Genomic DNA, 15,248 nt, shown 5'->3' with positions numbered 1-15,248 from the left:
AGGAAAGAGATGCAGCAATTCTGTTGCAGATATCATTTCTGCAAATCACAAGCAGAACCCAGATCTTCAGGCCTGAACACCAAATAATCCTGCCTCAGCAGGACATACTGGGCAAGGGAGTTTAAATTCTGCAGCACAGAGGTGTGACTTAACGGAGAGATAAGGCACAGACAGGACTACATTCCCTCAGCCCTTGCATCATTGGAGATTATTCCATTAGCCCTGGGCAGCATGTTCTGAGGCTTTAAAAGAAAAATTAGTCTGGTATTGGCCATTTCTGAGTGCAGCACTTAAGGCAGGTTAGTAACCATTAACTGGTTCAAAGGAACACCTCCAAGATCAATGTCTTTGTCAGCACAGTGCTTTCCCAAAGGTAGGAGTTTCTTCTGCCCCTACCCCAACAACTGGCTCAGTTAGTACATTGGAGGGCAACTCATTGCACTGGTGGGAGGGAATTTTTAGGTGGAACTGTGCCCTCTGGGCAGCGTGCCTCTCTCCACAGCACCAAATGCACTTCAGTCAGCCCGTGGCAGTGGAGGAACACTTCTTACATGCTTCATTTCTAAGAGGGCTGCTACTGGTCTCACCTTTCACAAGCTTTCTCGAAGCTTATTTGTGCCAAAGGCATTCCTTGTAAATTCCACCAGCTTGTAACAAGCGTGGTGATATGAGAAGCTGGTTGTGCTCCAACAGAGAGACGTTCTCCAATATCTCAAGAGACTGCCAAACAAGATGAAGCTGCTTGTAAGTAGCCTATGGTGTTAGGGGAAAACACACCTCGTGAAGTATTTAATGCCATACCCTACCCTCAGGAAAGCTGCTCCTTCTACTTTAGACTGTTTGTTCTCCCAGCTGAGCAGCTCCCAGTCCTGTCCTTCCCCCTCCCTGTGACGGGAAAGAACTCCAGCACGTGCAACAGGCCCTGCCAATTTTGCCTGAGCAGGGGGAGCAGTAAGTGAGCATCATGCTACCAGGTACGTGCATTATTATAGCCTCAGCCTTGGGGCACTGTCAGGGTTACACCCTGCTCATGGTATGCAAGAGACCTGGAGGGCATTGCGATGCATTTTGCCTTCAACCACTAGTCTTTGGCTTTCATTTGCAGTAAATACCCCACGCTGAATGATCAAGTAGGTGAGTGGGAGGGAGAAAAGAGCAAGTGGAGACTAACAGCAAAGATTTCTATCACTCTGTGGCAGGAACATCTGGCTCAGCATGGGCAAATCGGATCCCTCAAACTTATCCAACTTCTGCGTGCATGCCTGTACCAGTGCATGCTCCATGAGTGATTACATCTTCAAACAGGGAGCTGTGACCAGACCTGCACTTGGGATGCAGATAGCAATACCGGAGTCTGGGGACTGCTCTACCAGGACTTCAAGACCTGGCTTTCTGACTAAGTTCTCTCCAAGCAGGTGGGTTATTTTATTTATTTGTTTTTAAGCACAATACCTTCCCTTCCTCACCCCTCTCCAACTTCAACTCCCTTTTCTTCTTAAGAAAATCTAATGTTTCCTCAAAAGCAACACAACTGCAGTTTGTTTTAGACACGTTCCAAAGGATCACGTACACTTGTCCTCCCACTTCATCAATTCCAGCCTCGCAGCACTTTGATTACTTTGCTTCCATCCGGAAACAAGCACTGGTATCTAATTTGCAACACACCCTCAGTGAAATGAAGGTGAGGGGTGGAGCCAACAAGCAGTCAGTTCTTTGCTATGCAATTAAACAAATCTGGGCAGGACAAGTTTGCAGCTTAAGGCTCAGAACCCCACCCTGGGCAGTGAGGCAACAGGAACAAAGCAAGCAGAGAGGCTAGGTGCTGGTAATGGGTCTAACTGGCTACTTCGTTAAACACTGTCACTTAGAAAAGGCTTTAGATTTGTCAGGTGCTGAGAACTGACAGCACACAGGTATAGTTATAACAACTTTTTCAGCTGTTTCAGTGTCTTTGCCCAATGATAAATGCATCACATGCTAGTTCCACAAGACTCTCATTGAAGAGATACGTCAGATTTTTATCACAGAAGATACAAGCGTTAATACTCCTTCCTTTTTCCTCCTCAGTGGAGCATGTGGCATCACTGCACTGCCATTGCTGGAGTTCACATTGGCTGAAACAGGAATACAATTACTTCTAGAGGCATTAAGCAAGCTAATCTTTGCCAGTCACCACCACCAAAAGGAAGGAAGATTTCTTCCTCTTCTTTTAGATTAGAAAAGGCTAATCTTTTCCTAAATGATTTGGTGTTCTTATTACCAAGTAATGAAGCATGGTAATCAAATCTCTTGGAGGACTGCTAACAACTACACTTAATGTGTTTCCTCTTGCAATGCAGCCACCATTTTCAGATCTGCAGAGCTCTTTTCTGATTATACAGACCCATACACTATGAGTCTTCACTTCCCATCCTTGGTAATCAAGAATAGATTAATCTGCCTTCCATAGTCATCCTCCAGGAACCCCAGGCAGCATCTGGAGCGCAGTGTTCAGCCCTGCTCTGTATGATGCTCTGTAACACAGAAAGAGTTCACAAATCGGTGCTTGATGGTTTTGCAGGTAGTAGGAAGATCAGGTCACAACAGGTAACCAGCCTGGTTTTCAGCAAGATGGAGATTCAATCCATGTGGCATCTCTTTTACATCTAAATGAAAGCCAATACCCTCATGGAAGCAAAGACTTCCCTGGCACTGAAGAGCCGATCCCTTTGAGAAGGGCTCATTAATAAAATCCACCCCCCGCACACTGTCAGGCTAGATCAGTTAACGCTAGACAGGCTTGAAAGAGCTGCGGTTCCAATTCTACAGGCAGAGAGGGGAAGAGGACAGTCATGCAGACAGAAGGCTGCGGAATAAAGCATAATCCCAGCCTGCAGCTAACCCAGAGGCTTCTCACCCAGGCCTAGCAGAAGCGTGTGCACTAGCTACATAAGAGATGTTTGCCAAGCAAGAACAGATGTTAGAAAACACAGAGTAAGTACTAGACGATGCAGTATTTCAGCTCTGACTATGCAAAACCACCTCCACACCACTTAGTAAAGGTGCATCTATGGCTTAGCATGATGCCCTGCACGTAGTACAAATAATGAAAGGCTGCTCCCTTTCCTTCTGGAAGTGGATGCTTTTTCGGAAGGTTGCCTAATGAAGCTCTGCAGTTGCACATTAGTATTTACTCCTATCACAGGTTGTTTTAACAAAAGGCCCACTACCCCCAAATCAGTACACCAGTGTTTGTAGGAACAGGATCAACAATAATGAGCAAATACAAGCAGAGGGGATAGGACAGAGACAATGAAACTGCCAGCCTTGCCTTTCCCCATACATTCACCTTATCAGCACATCAGCATCGCTCACAATCCTGGCTGTGCTCAGCCCCACTAACAGTTTGCACCATGGAGATGCAATGCAATCAAAGCCTTATTCTCTAGCTATCACCTTTCTCAAGCCTTACTTGTTTGACTGAGCCAACAATGTTTGTTAATGCAAACCAAAATATCACGGGACAAGAATCCTTTCCACGTAAGTGAAGCGTGTTGCTAGCCCCTAGTTACCTGCAAAGTACTTGATTTCTTTCTTAAACAAGATTGCGCACTGCCTCACTGCAGATTACATCACCTTCTCAAACTCTGCAGCAGCATGTGGCACTCCCTCAGCCTGTGCTGTGCACAAGTAGCATTGGAAGAGACGCAAGCAGCAGCAGCCATGGCGATCTCATTCCTCTGGCTGTGGAGCAAAGCACAGGGGCACAGGATAAAGCAGTGCACAGCGTCGCTCTGAAAGGGAGCCTGCTCGCCCCAGAACACGCAGACACTGCCTTGCAACACAGGTACCATTCTCTCGTACCTGAGAGCCTTCACCAGGGAGGCTGGCAATAAGAATCTCCTCCTCAAAAATATGACAGGACCCCGCATTGAGGCCAGCTGCTTCCTGCACACAAGCACCAGACCTGACTTCACAGCTCACATGCTAACTGCTTAGGATAGCATTACAGGAGCAAAATGACAGCTTGAAGATCCACTGCTAACCCTGTGCAAAACTTACCGAAAGGGATCCTTGGGAGCGAAGTAAGCAGGGGCAGACAAGTAACTTCCCATCTTCAGTACAGGATAAACCGGCTCAGCCACAAACTTGTCCAACTGCCTGCGAACAGCTCTGCTCTGCCAACATGGCAGCAGCCAGTGCTCATTTCGTCTTGCGCTGATTCAGATACCTCACCTCTCTTTCAAGCTGCCCAAGGAATGCCAGGTCTCTCTTCTGCTCATTCCTTGTCAGATTTTTCCTGGCTCCCATGGCTATGACCATCCTCTCCTGTGCTCAGCAGCTGCGGCACCCTTGGGAAGGACAGAATAACTGCTAACCTGGCTAGTTGGACATGCTGCTGCAATAGTTCTTGCGAGCTCTGTTGCTTGCTAACTATTGTCAAGTTTTCCCTTCTCTGGTTCCACCCAAGGGTGGGAGGGGAGGAGGAGCCATTGCAGGAGGACAGCGTGTGGCTACAGAGCCTGAATAAGCTGTACTTCTCTAGGGGTGGAGCTTTGATCCAAAGGGGGCTTGCATTAGTAACTGCTGAAAGACAGTAACTTTTGCCAAATGAATGAGCGTGAAACTGCTCTTTGCAGCAGTGGTACATCTGGTGGACAAGTCAAGGAAGGCTGAGTCTGATGGAGACAGCTAGCCACGTCTCCAAACACTTCAAATCAGTGTTTGCTACATACTTTCCCAAATCCTTCACAGTGAGCTGGGGTATACTACCTTAACAGTACCTTCAATATATTTGGTCATCCTCTTGCAGGAGGTAACTTCCTAGTGTGCTTCGTCCAAGGAAAAATAACTTTCTTTCCCACACTTTTAACACAGAGATCATTCAGTCATTTAACTGAATCTGCACCTCCTGAAAGGAAGCTGAGAAGTGTAAATCAGCACAGACGAGTACTCTCTCCTACTCGCAGCACATGTAGCTATATCACTTTGCTTGCTCTGAAGCCAAGCATGATCTCTAGTGGCCAAACCAGCTAAAACTGTTTGCAAGACACCGAGCGATGCAACAAACATATGCTGCTGCACTGAGCCTCCCATTTTTGTACAGTCAGCAAAGCCTGGCATGCCTGAACACAGCCTGAAAATCATACTATGTTCCAGAGGCAAGAGTACTCAAATGTGCTTTTACTGGAGCAGCTCATTCTGTTGGCATATTGTTCAAGGGATGCTTGGGGCTGAGACGAGGCAGTCTTGGCTACAGATTTGACAGCTGCTGCTTGCTATTGAAGTAAGCAAAAAAACAGGCAGCTTCTCTCTGTCCTGTCCTGTCCCGTCCCCCCCCCCCTCCCCCTTCATGAAAGAAAATATCATTTTCTTCCTTTTCTCCCATTCAATGCAGTTTCTGAGCCTGGCTGTAAAAGCACAGTGAAGCCTAGCGCAGCAGAGCCCAATGTGATTGTCAGTTCCAGCACGGGTCTAATTCCTTTTAACATTTCACACAGCTCTACTGGAAGCAGCAACACGGTGAGTCTGTGTCTAGGAATGCACTCTGGTCTCCCACATTCTCTATATGTTGCATGCTGAAAATGGGCCAGTGCTCAAAATCCAGCGCTCCCCTGGTTATCAGCACCACCCCACAACACACACATACCTCTGGTGCATCGCAGAGCCTCTCCCCTGCCCAGTATCACCTACAGACAAAAGCTTTCCCCCACAGAACTGCTACCACGGGCTGAACTCCCTCCAAGGGGGATTCCACGTGACCTCATAAATCCCAACTTTTCAGACAAAACCTTTGAAGTTTTGATCCACAGATGTGATAAGCAGCCAGCTAGTCTGTGAACGAAGCCAGCAGATAAAGCCCAACTTCAAAGTAATAAAAACCACCCAGACAGCCAAGCAACTGGGAAGGGATTTTGCTTGAGACTTCCTTAAAGCAAAAGGACACATAGTCCAAATGTCTATTTAAACAGGAAACATCTTATCAAAATGATTCTACTTTTGCAACAAGCCCTAGCAGCAGTCAGTAACTTACCTTTTCCTACGCAGAGCTCGTTACTTCTTGCTTTTTGTCTATATGACCTATTTGAAACCATAATAGCCCTGATAAAAGGGCTCTAGAAAAGGTGTTAATCTATTCATTAGTTCTAGACCTGAATTCCTGCCAGAATGAGTGTACTTCAGAAATGCTGATAAACAGGTGGTGGTGGTCAGACCTTTTCTGTGTAACTTTACTGATACTATCTCTGAGAGCCAAAATGCAAGGGAGCATGAGCTGAAGTCAAAGATATCCATATTTCTCTCCTGCAAATTCTGACAGCATCTGCACTACAAACACACAGCCACCACAGGGGTTTGCTTTCCTTACTATGGTTTGGAATTGCATAGTCATTTTTGCCAGAGATAAAAGCCTGAACATTGTAACTGGCAAATGAAGGGGACAAATAAAAACTTCAACAAACCCTTAACATGAAGTTTATTGCAAATTGAGTTGCAAAATGTCATAGATTTTATCATTTTATCCCCACAGAATGGCATCATAGCTGTTGTGATATTCAAGTCATTATGATCTTTAGACAGTAGGGGTTAGGTTGCACATCTAGACACACTATTTACCATGGTTCATGCTGTCCACAGACAGATTCATCAACAGAATAGCATGGTTACAGACAGATGCATTGCTCAGCATATCTACCAGCCCTAAGATATACAAATTTATCCTGGCACAGGCAGGCACTTCAGTATGTGTGTGGGATTGGTATAAACTGGGGAAAGGCATCTGCTTGATGCCTCAGGAGGCCGCAGCAAGTCTTTGTTTCAGCATGGGTGCAGTTTGGAGGCATTCCAGCTCCTTCAATACAATCCCAACACCTCATTGTATTTCCAAGGCACTTACACCTAACATATGCTTCACTGGTGTTGAAAGACAGAGTCAAGCTCCTGACATCAGGTACTGAAACAAATACTGTTTTGGTATGCATGTACCTCTGAGTGAAAGCTCTTGCATGCAGCTCTTGAGTAAACTAAAACGACTAGTGAAGTGAAACTCATCTTTGTCACAGCACCTTACTTCTAAACAGAGGCAGGGCTTTAGGCAGAGTGATGCCACCTTAGTATCCAACACCACTAAGCACATTAGGACAGAGGGAGTGCTTTTACCTCCAGCATACTTAGCTAATGCCTGCAGACCTACTGACTTCGTACAGGCTGAGAAGCAAAGTAAAGAAATGCAGCCTACCAAAACTTCATTGCTTATACATATTTTTAGAAGCAGTGACTTCTGATCCGTAAACACCTGACAGATGACTGTAAGACTGGCACTTACACCACTGCACCTTCACTTGCTTTCTAACTCACTGCTTTCAACTGCAGACTGCTAAACTTTTCAGGGGAAGGATCCTGTCTTACTCATCTGGAAAACCCAGCACACACTGCACTGTGTGAGTAATTCTAATTATATTGATACAAGAATGCTCTGATAACAATGCCCTTAAGGACAAGGTGCACCAGTTAACTAAGAAGTTCAGACCGGAATGCCCGGCTCCTTGAATACAAACAGTTGTCATCTATGTGCTGTAGCTGATAGATTGGCCTGAGGAATGTGACCATGTCCACCTGCAGAGTGCTTCGCTGTTCCTTTGGATTTTTAAGTCCTGAGCTTTTATGGCCATCTGTGTGCAAACAGGCACTTAGCAACTATTTCTCCCTGTATCAGATAGTGAGCTGCTGAATTTCAATGCCCCATGGAGACACCATCAAAGAGGCATTTCCAGGAATCTGCGGGATTAGTGGGGAAGAGCTTTCACCTCTCATGCCCAATAAGCTTTCTGTAAATGCCAGAAATTAGAGAAGACATGGAAAAAGAAAAGATTCTTGTATTCCTGCATTTGCTACATTTCACCTACGTTTTATTACTACTCATATTTCCCCTGCTCTCAAATTCAGCTGTTGCGTGTACAAACCTGCGTTCACAGCTGAAAAGTTCAAGGAAGAGTCAGAGTAGCAAATATCTCCACCTTTCCAGTGCATCTTAATAACACCTTTGTTTACATCTTTATCTGTCAACATTTGTAGCTTCATATCCTGACACTCTAGATCTATTTTTCCAGTTGTCTGTGGGGGAAAAAGCAGCCCTTGGAAAATGAAGGCCTGTACCAATCTGAACCAACAGAGGTGAACCAAAGGCCCAGATCCAGGGCTGCTTCAGTCTAGCAGAGACTGACAGGTGATGTGATTGCTGCTTACAAACTGGCAAAGAGAAGTTGAAGTTTAGCAGATATCCTAAGAACCACAGAAAATAGATCTGCAAAATACCCCTTCCAAGTCATCTAGTTTATCCTCCAACCCCCATAAGATATGCAACAATACATACACAATTCCTAATGCGAGGTTGCCAGGCTTGCCTTCCTGGGCCTCCACATGTAAAAAGAATCAAGGTAATTCACTACGGTTTGCTGGGCAAAAAATGTTTCTATAACACACAAAACATGCTATTCAGTATAAAAAAATCAAGTCTTTGTACAAAAATCAAACCACTAGAACTGGCAAATTAATAGTGGGTCTCTTTCTCCCCCGCGGCCGGGAGCTCAGGGCACCCTCAGCGCACAGGACAGTGAATGCCGTTCTGTTTTCCCAGCGGACACTTGTCACACTGCAGACCACACAATGGGCAGGCAACGAGGGATTCCGGGAAGAATCCACTTTTAACCTTGTTCCACTACTGAGAAATGGGCAGAAGGAGAACTTGTTTCAAATTCACTACACAATACCCATAGGAGACAGGGCCAGTTGTTGTTCTGCACTCTGCCAAAACCGGTCTGCTTTTTAAAGTGTTCTGGTGGTTACAACACTGTGCCTTTTAGTTTCTAGCTGCAGTAAAGGTTAACAAAAATTTAAATGGTTGAGTAACAGGTTCAAAAAAAAAAAATAAAAGAGTGCAAGCACCTGAATGCAAAGCAGTCTGTCAGGTGAATTGATTTAAGGAACAATGCAATTTCCATTGTGATTTAACCAAATTTTGTTTTATTACTTTAGACTTTTTTTTAACAAGTATAAGTAGTTTCTGAAATATTTCAAGACTGTATTTAATTGTAGCCAGGATGTTTTACTGGAAAGTCAACTTGCTAATTAACATTGTTTAAATATAATCTTGTAACCCCTAATCAGCATTAAAAGGTTTAATTTATGCTTAGATATCAAAAGCTTACACTTTTTAATCAGCTGTTTATATGATTAACTTAGCATCAACTATTTCATAACGTATTTTTTAAAAAGAATTCATAATGCCTTCGGGATTTTTCTCCAGGTCAAACTGGGTTGTATATGCATAAAAAGCTGGTATATTAAGCAAAAATGAAATTCTTTTCTAAATTGAATTAATAGTTTATGGTCACCATCATCTTCAGTCCCTTGATTCTTTAGACCTACTAATGAAAAAAAAAAAAAAAAAAAGAAGTATCAATATAGAATTTCCTTTTTTTTTTTTTTTTTTTTGTCTTCCATAAAAAAGAAGATGAATTTTTTCATTCTTCAAATTCCCGATGATTTTCTGTTTTTAATTAACTAGTTTGGGGTATAAACTAAATAGTGGATATTTAAATCTTTGACTGTAAAATCATTAGTAATCCATTACCTTCAGTAAGTTCAAGTATTTTGAAGTTATACTTTGGACAGTTTTTTCTGTAATGTGGTGGGTTTGTCTTGTGTTTCAGATTCCTGCAGCAAGCCTGTTTTACTTGGCTACTTAAGTTAGATTTTTTTTTTTTAATAGACCATAGTAATATACATCCTCTGTTATTTCAGTTAGGAAGGAACTGAACCTCAGCTGTCTTCCTTCCTAAAAAGTTCTTACAAAGCTTGCTACAGTAGGGATTCCTACCACCATTCCCAGTAATTTTCTTCATCTGGATCCAAAAGCATTTTTCACCTGAATGCATTCAACAGGCTTCATCTGAATTAAGTTTTCAAGTGATCAAAACTACGCTTTTCAAAAATACTGTGTCCATAACAAAACCATGCAACTACACATGGGTCTTCTCATCCCATCCTACTCAGATTCAAATACACAATATTCCTATTAAAAAAGAAAAAACGAGGGAATTATTCTTGTTTGTCTATCTGTGGGGTAAAAAACACCACCAAAGCAATGTACATCAAAACACGAGGTATCAACACTCAAAGGTGTAATTTAAGGCAGTATCTTCTACTTTGTAATATGAAAAAAAAAAAAAAAAAAAAAAAAAAAAAAGGACCAAAAGCAGTAAGAACAGCATGGTCTAGGTTAAAAACAAACACATACACACAAAAACCACATTCTTCTTCCAATAGTCCCCTTAGGTTAAAGTGATCCAGACCTAGGAAAAAGACAGCAACTTTCTTTCCTTATCGAGGTGGAGAGTTTGAATTTTTGTGCGATATTTGTACCAAATCCAGTGGAACTGTGTACCAATGGAACAACAACGACCTTTGAAAGCGACTGCTATCTCAACAGAATTCAGGGGCAAAAAAGTACATTCAGAGTTAATTCACAACAGACATTGTGACAGAAACATCCAAAAACGTCCTCTGCCAGATCTAACCCACCAAGCCTAAAGATCAGCTAGCCAAGGAACAATTGAAAATATTCAAGCTACACAAATTGGGATTTGCTTGGCCCTCCAGCCAGAGCAGAGTGAACGCAGGTTTCAGAGACAAAGCTCCTGCACATGCAGTTTGAGGAAGGAGGGAAGTGACAAAAAACTTAAATCCTCAGAGACACGCATGTACGTCAGCTACTGCCAGTGCCAAGCATGATCAGCAGCCTAGCCTGACCAAGAATAAACAGAGCTAACGAGCCTGGAGCGGTGCCAAGCGGCATTAGAGAAATTATGTGCCAGGCCAGAGACTCAGCTAATCCACAGGAAGACTGTAAAAAACACTCCACAAGAGCTGCCGGAACTCACAGCTACTAGCTGCCAAAGGCTCCTACCATTAGAGGCTTTTTAAAAGTTTGGCTTTGGGATATGAAGCACAAGACTGCAGCCCAGCATGGCTTGGGGATAACAGAAGAGAAGGGAGAACAGAGAGCAAACCGGGATCTGTTTTCATGTACAGTCCTAGCCTGGAACTAGGAAAAAGGGAAGGGCAGCTTCCTTTAGTGCAGGTTCCAATTGTTCACTCAGCATGGCAGCTTAGCTGGGTGTTGGAGCTAGCCAAAAGCACAGAGTGTAAGAAAAGTGCATCAGCAAACACAGAAAGCTACTACTTAGCTCAGGAGAAAAGCTGGCATCGTCACTTGTATGAAGAGGGGAAAAAACCCTTTCATTTTACAATATAAACTACAATATAAAATTCTCTGTAAGGTTCCCTGAGGGCACGATTTGCCTCCAGCTCAGCTGTTAATCCACCTCCACAACAAGAAGCACCCAGACATTCACAAATCAAGACCTACATCAGAAATAGTCAAAGAAAAAGGAAGACAGGCAGACTTACTGGCACACACAGATTTGAATTTGGCTAACTGGGAGAATTTTGGGAAGTTTAATAACAGGACACCGGCTTGTTAGAGAGGAGAGAAAAACAGGGTTCAGAGAAGCTGACTCAACATAGCTGAACAGGAATACTCAAACCCATAGAAACCAAAGAGACGGGGATTTGCAGTGATTTAAAACAGTGACTGTGATTAACAAGTCATTCTAACTAACTGCATTTTCGAAGTCAGAGCTAGCATTGCTTTGGCAGCCAGATATGCTTTTTTTTTTTTTTTTTTTCTTTTAAATGCACCAATAACCACAATACTTCATCAGTCTTTTTAAAATTAAACAACAGCCAACCAACAACAACAACCAAAACCAACAAGAAACCACAAAAGGACAGTAAATGCCTGTGCTGGCACAGCAACCACTCCTCCAAAGCCATGCTTTGACAGGGTCCAAAACATCAGCCTCTCCAGATTCAAGCTACAGGTACCCCTACACAGAAGCCAGTAGAAGCTGCAGGTACCCCACCACTCTCCCAAATATAAACCCTTTCAGAAATGGGATTCTGGAGCAAGAGAAATCGACGGAATATTTATGAAACACCCACAGGAGGCATTACTCCTGCTGCCAGGATGCAGAGCATGTCAGAGAGCCTTTTCTGTCCTTGCTGACAAAGGTGTCCAACATTATCGAAAACATTTCTGGCAAGTTTGCATGGCTTAGCAGTCAGACGGGGAGACAAAGCAGAAGGCAAGAGCTCCCTCCCCCAAATCAGCAGCTTTTTTCCCCAGCACCCTGCTATCGCCCTTGCACCTACCACATGTGGAAGCAGCGGCAGGCTATCCAGATTGCCCAGGCACTACTCCGGAATGCAGCTGAAGACAAATGTGCAACCCATGGCTTCTGCTACCGCCAGGAAATCAGAGCTTTCATGTGTACTTTATCTGTGTTCCCGTACGTGTTTACGTCAGCGTGGTGATGCTTTGCCAGCAGCAGCCGACTGTTAGAGCTGAAGGTCAGTTCCAAAGGGCTGCTGCAGGCACTGAGGTATGGCTGCAACCCGCAGCGTGCATTTTCTGCAGGAGGCTCCAGAACAGGTCAGACACAGAGGTGACAGCAAGATATTGCCGCTAAACTAACCTCCTGTTAACGCTTTGAGCCAGCTGAACAGTCCCAGGAGAGTTTAAAAAGGCTAAAATTTTACCTACCGGAAACAGGAGATATGCCAAGCTTCATTAACAGTCCTGTAGAGGCGCTGACCAGCAGCGATGCTGTCCCCGCATCCTAGGCATCTCCAGACTTCTTCACCTGTGTGCAGAAATAAGGTGACATACAGCAACCATTTCACATCAAGGAAAACTCAAGCATTGCTGCATCCCCGATAATAACAACCTGAAATTACATAGCTGACATTAAAGGCTTCACACACACACACACACAGAGCGATAAGCCAATACCTGGCATTTTTCAGCCCCAGAGAGTGGAGTTCCCAATACGAACCCTAACATCTATATGGACTTTTTCCCTTCAGACCTAACATCACCACGTGCTCCTTCATAGTCTGCAGAGGACAGCAATATCACTTTTCACAGAAAATGGCTCGGTTACAGCTGCGTTGCTCTTTAGAGCAGAGATTTCAGGAACTTATTGTCCCAGTGTGACAGCTCCTACAGAGAATCATGCTATGCCAGGAAGCCACGTTACCGTTTCCCCTGTGCCACTGACTCAGCACCTAAGATTTTCACTCACTTGTATAATTAATTGGATTTCCCAGAAAAGAAAGAAAGGGAAGAAAAACTCTACTCGGCAGAGTACAACTTGACCACCAGGAAGGAATTACACACTCGAATGGATATTCCTGTAGAGGCTGTACAAGCAACGTCACGCTAGAGCCAGACTTGGGAAGAGGGGTAGATGCTACCGGCCTATTGTCCCTTCCGAAAGCATTGTGAATAGTCAGAAAGTTAAAATAACTTCTGAGAGAACTGCCATAAAACCCCAGAGACGTCTAGGATGCATACAAGCAAGGAAAAAGCAGCAGGAAGACCCTTGCACAAAGAGCATTTGGCACACAGATAAATGCTATCCAAAATCCAGGCAGCTGTTTGGGCATCTTCAAGTAGGAGTCAAGGATCTGGATGGGCACAGGATGGTGCAAAGAACCCGCCATGGAGCTGGGCGCGTCTCAAACCTGTTTCTTCATGCTACCGAAAGCTGACTTGCAGTTAAGTTGCACAAGGAAAGCCTGCTTAGAGGAGGAAAACCACTAACCACTGACTTCCAGTTTCTAAAGAACGTTAGAACTCAGCAGTTGCTCAGGCGATCGCCCCTTCCTTCACTGACGGGGACACGTTTCTCTCTGAGGTCAGTGGCGATTACCAAAAACTCGTGGTGGGGTGAACCTGCTCAGAGCATGCGGTCAGATGCAGCCTGCTTCCTCCTGCAACTTCACCCCGAAACATACAGCTCCTCTCTTGACCACATCAAATGGCTACTCCAGACAAGCTCCCTCTCACTCTGCAGAAATCCCTCTGCTGCAGCACAGCCAGTTGTGCGATGCCGAAGGAAGACGCATTAGATTAACAGTTCAGCATTCGGAAGCGTGCCTCTTGCTCACGGGGAGGATGATTTCTTTAGTCCCCAGTCTCTCTTTATCTTCACGGTTTAGATGTGGAGAACGTTACTGGTAGATATGAGTCAAAGGGACAACCACGAGGTCACACGTTCAGCAGGGCAACAGCACGAGGCGAGAGGACAGCGCGGTGTGACTGTGAGCGGTTAATGAAAGCAAGCAGAACCTGCCCGTCAGTGCACGGCACGGCACAGCACCGCAGCCACCACGGCCCGGAGGAGCGGGGCGTCAGCTTGGGGGGTGGCAGCAGCCGGGAGAGCGCAGAGCGGAGCGGAGAGCCGGGCCCCAGCCCGGAGCACGGGGTGCGAGCAGCCTGCGGGGAGCGGCCGGGCACAGCACGGCCCCGCACAAGCGCCCAGGCAGAACCCAGAACCGAGCCCCCCTCCTTCGGTGGCCACCGAGCACCTCCGGGCGCTCCCAGCGCGCTGCTCCCCGCCAGCCCCTCAGCGCCCGCCCGCAACCGGCGGAGGCCGCCCCCTGCCCGGCCCCAGCCCTGCCCCTGCCGCCCGGAGCCGCTGCCCGCAGCCGGGCCCCTCCGGCGGGCCCGCAGCCAGCCGCCACCGACGGCGGCGGAGCCCGGAGCAGCCCCGGGATGAGCTCCCCCGCCCGCACAACGCCCTCCGGGCCCCGCGGCGCCCCCGCCCCCGCCCAGCGGCGCCCCCGGGCCGGGCCGGGCCGGGCCTCACCTGGCGGCGCCTCCATCACCGCCCGGCGGCCTCGCGGGGCGGGGCGGGCGGGCGGGGCGGGGCCGCCGGCGGGACACGCCCCCGATCGGAGCCCCGCCCCCCGCTCATCGCCGCAAGCCAATAGGCGCTCCGCCCACCTCACGGCTGCGAACCAATCCGCCGCGCCGCAGCGTGGCGCTGACCGCGGCGGGGACCAATCGCGGCGCGGCCACGCTGTAAGGCCCGCCCACCGTGCGGGCTCTGAGGCGCAGGGCGGGGCCGGGGCGCGAAGGGAGCGCGGCGGGGGCCGGCGGCGGCACCGGCACCGCGCCCGCTTCAGTCACCCCGCCGCTTCCATAACCCCGCGGCCTAGAAGGGGCGGTTCAGCCCCTCTGCCCCCGTTACGCGTCTGCGGCCCCGCCGAAGGCTGCCCTCAGCTCCCCGCAGCGCCAGGGCTGCTGCCCCGCGCCCGCAGCGGCTGTGAGTGAGGCGACCTCCGGCCTGTCCCCGCTCCTC

At 46.8% G+C, this 15,248-nt stretch overlaps 1 protein-coding gene across 3 annotated transcripts in view; it reads right to left on the bottom strand.

Moving 5' to 3' along the window:
- Positions 1–14,793, bottom strand: part of LIMK2 (LIM domain kinase 2) — a 30,115-nt gene extending 15,322 nt beyond the window's left edge. For 2 of the 3 annotated variants that reach the window (XM_032199158.1, XM_032199159.1), the window contains exons 1-2: positions 14,754–14,793; positions 12,644–12,743 (exon numbers count right to left, since the gene is read on the bottom strand). In XM_032199158.1, coding sequence (XP_032055049.1) covers positions 12,644–12,743; positions 14,754–14,769 — 116 coding nt within the window. In that variant the 5' untranslated portion in view covers positions 14,770–14,793. Of the gene's footprint in view, positions 1–12,252; positions 12,284–12,643; positions 12,744–14,753 lie in introns of those variants that run through there. The other variant, XM_032199160.1, reaches the window with a different exon arrangement.
- Positions 14,794–15,248: the final 455 nt, after the last annotated feature.

The sequence above is a fragment of the Aythya fuligula genome, chromosome 17 (genome assembly GCF_009819795.1).
Source record: "Aythya fuligula isolate bAytFul2 chromosome 17, bAytFul2.pri, whole genome shotgun sequence".
NCBI lineage: Eukaryota > Metazoa > Chordata > Aves > Anseriformes > Anatidae > Aythya > Aythya fuligula.
Note: the sequence above shows the minus strand (reverse complement) of the source record. Positions and strands in the feature narration are given on the sequence as shown.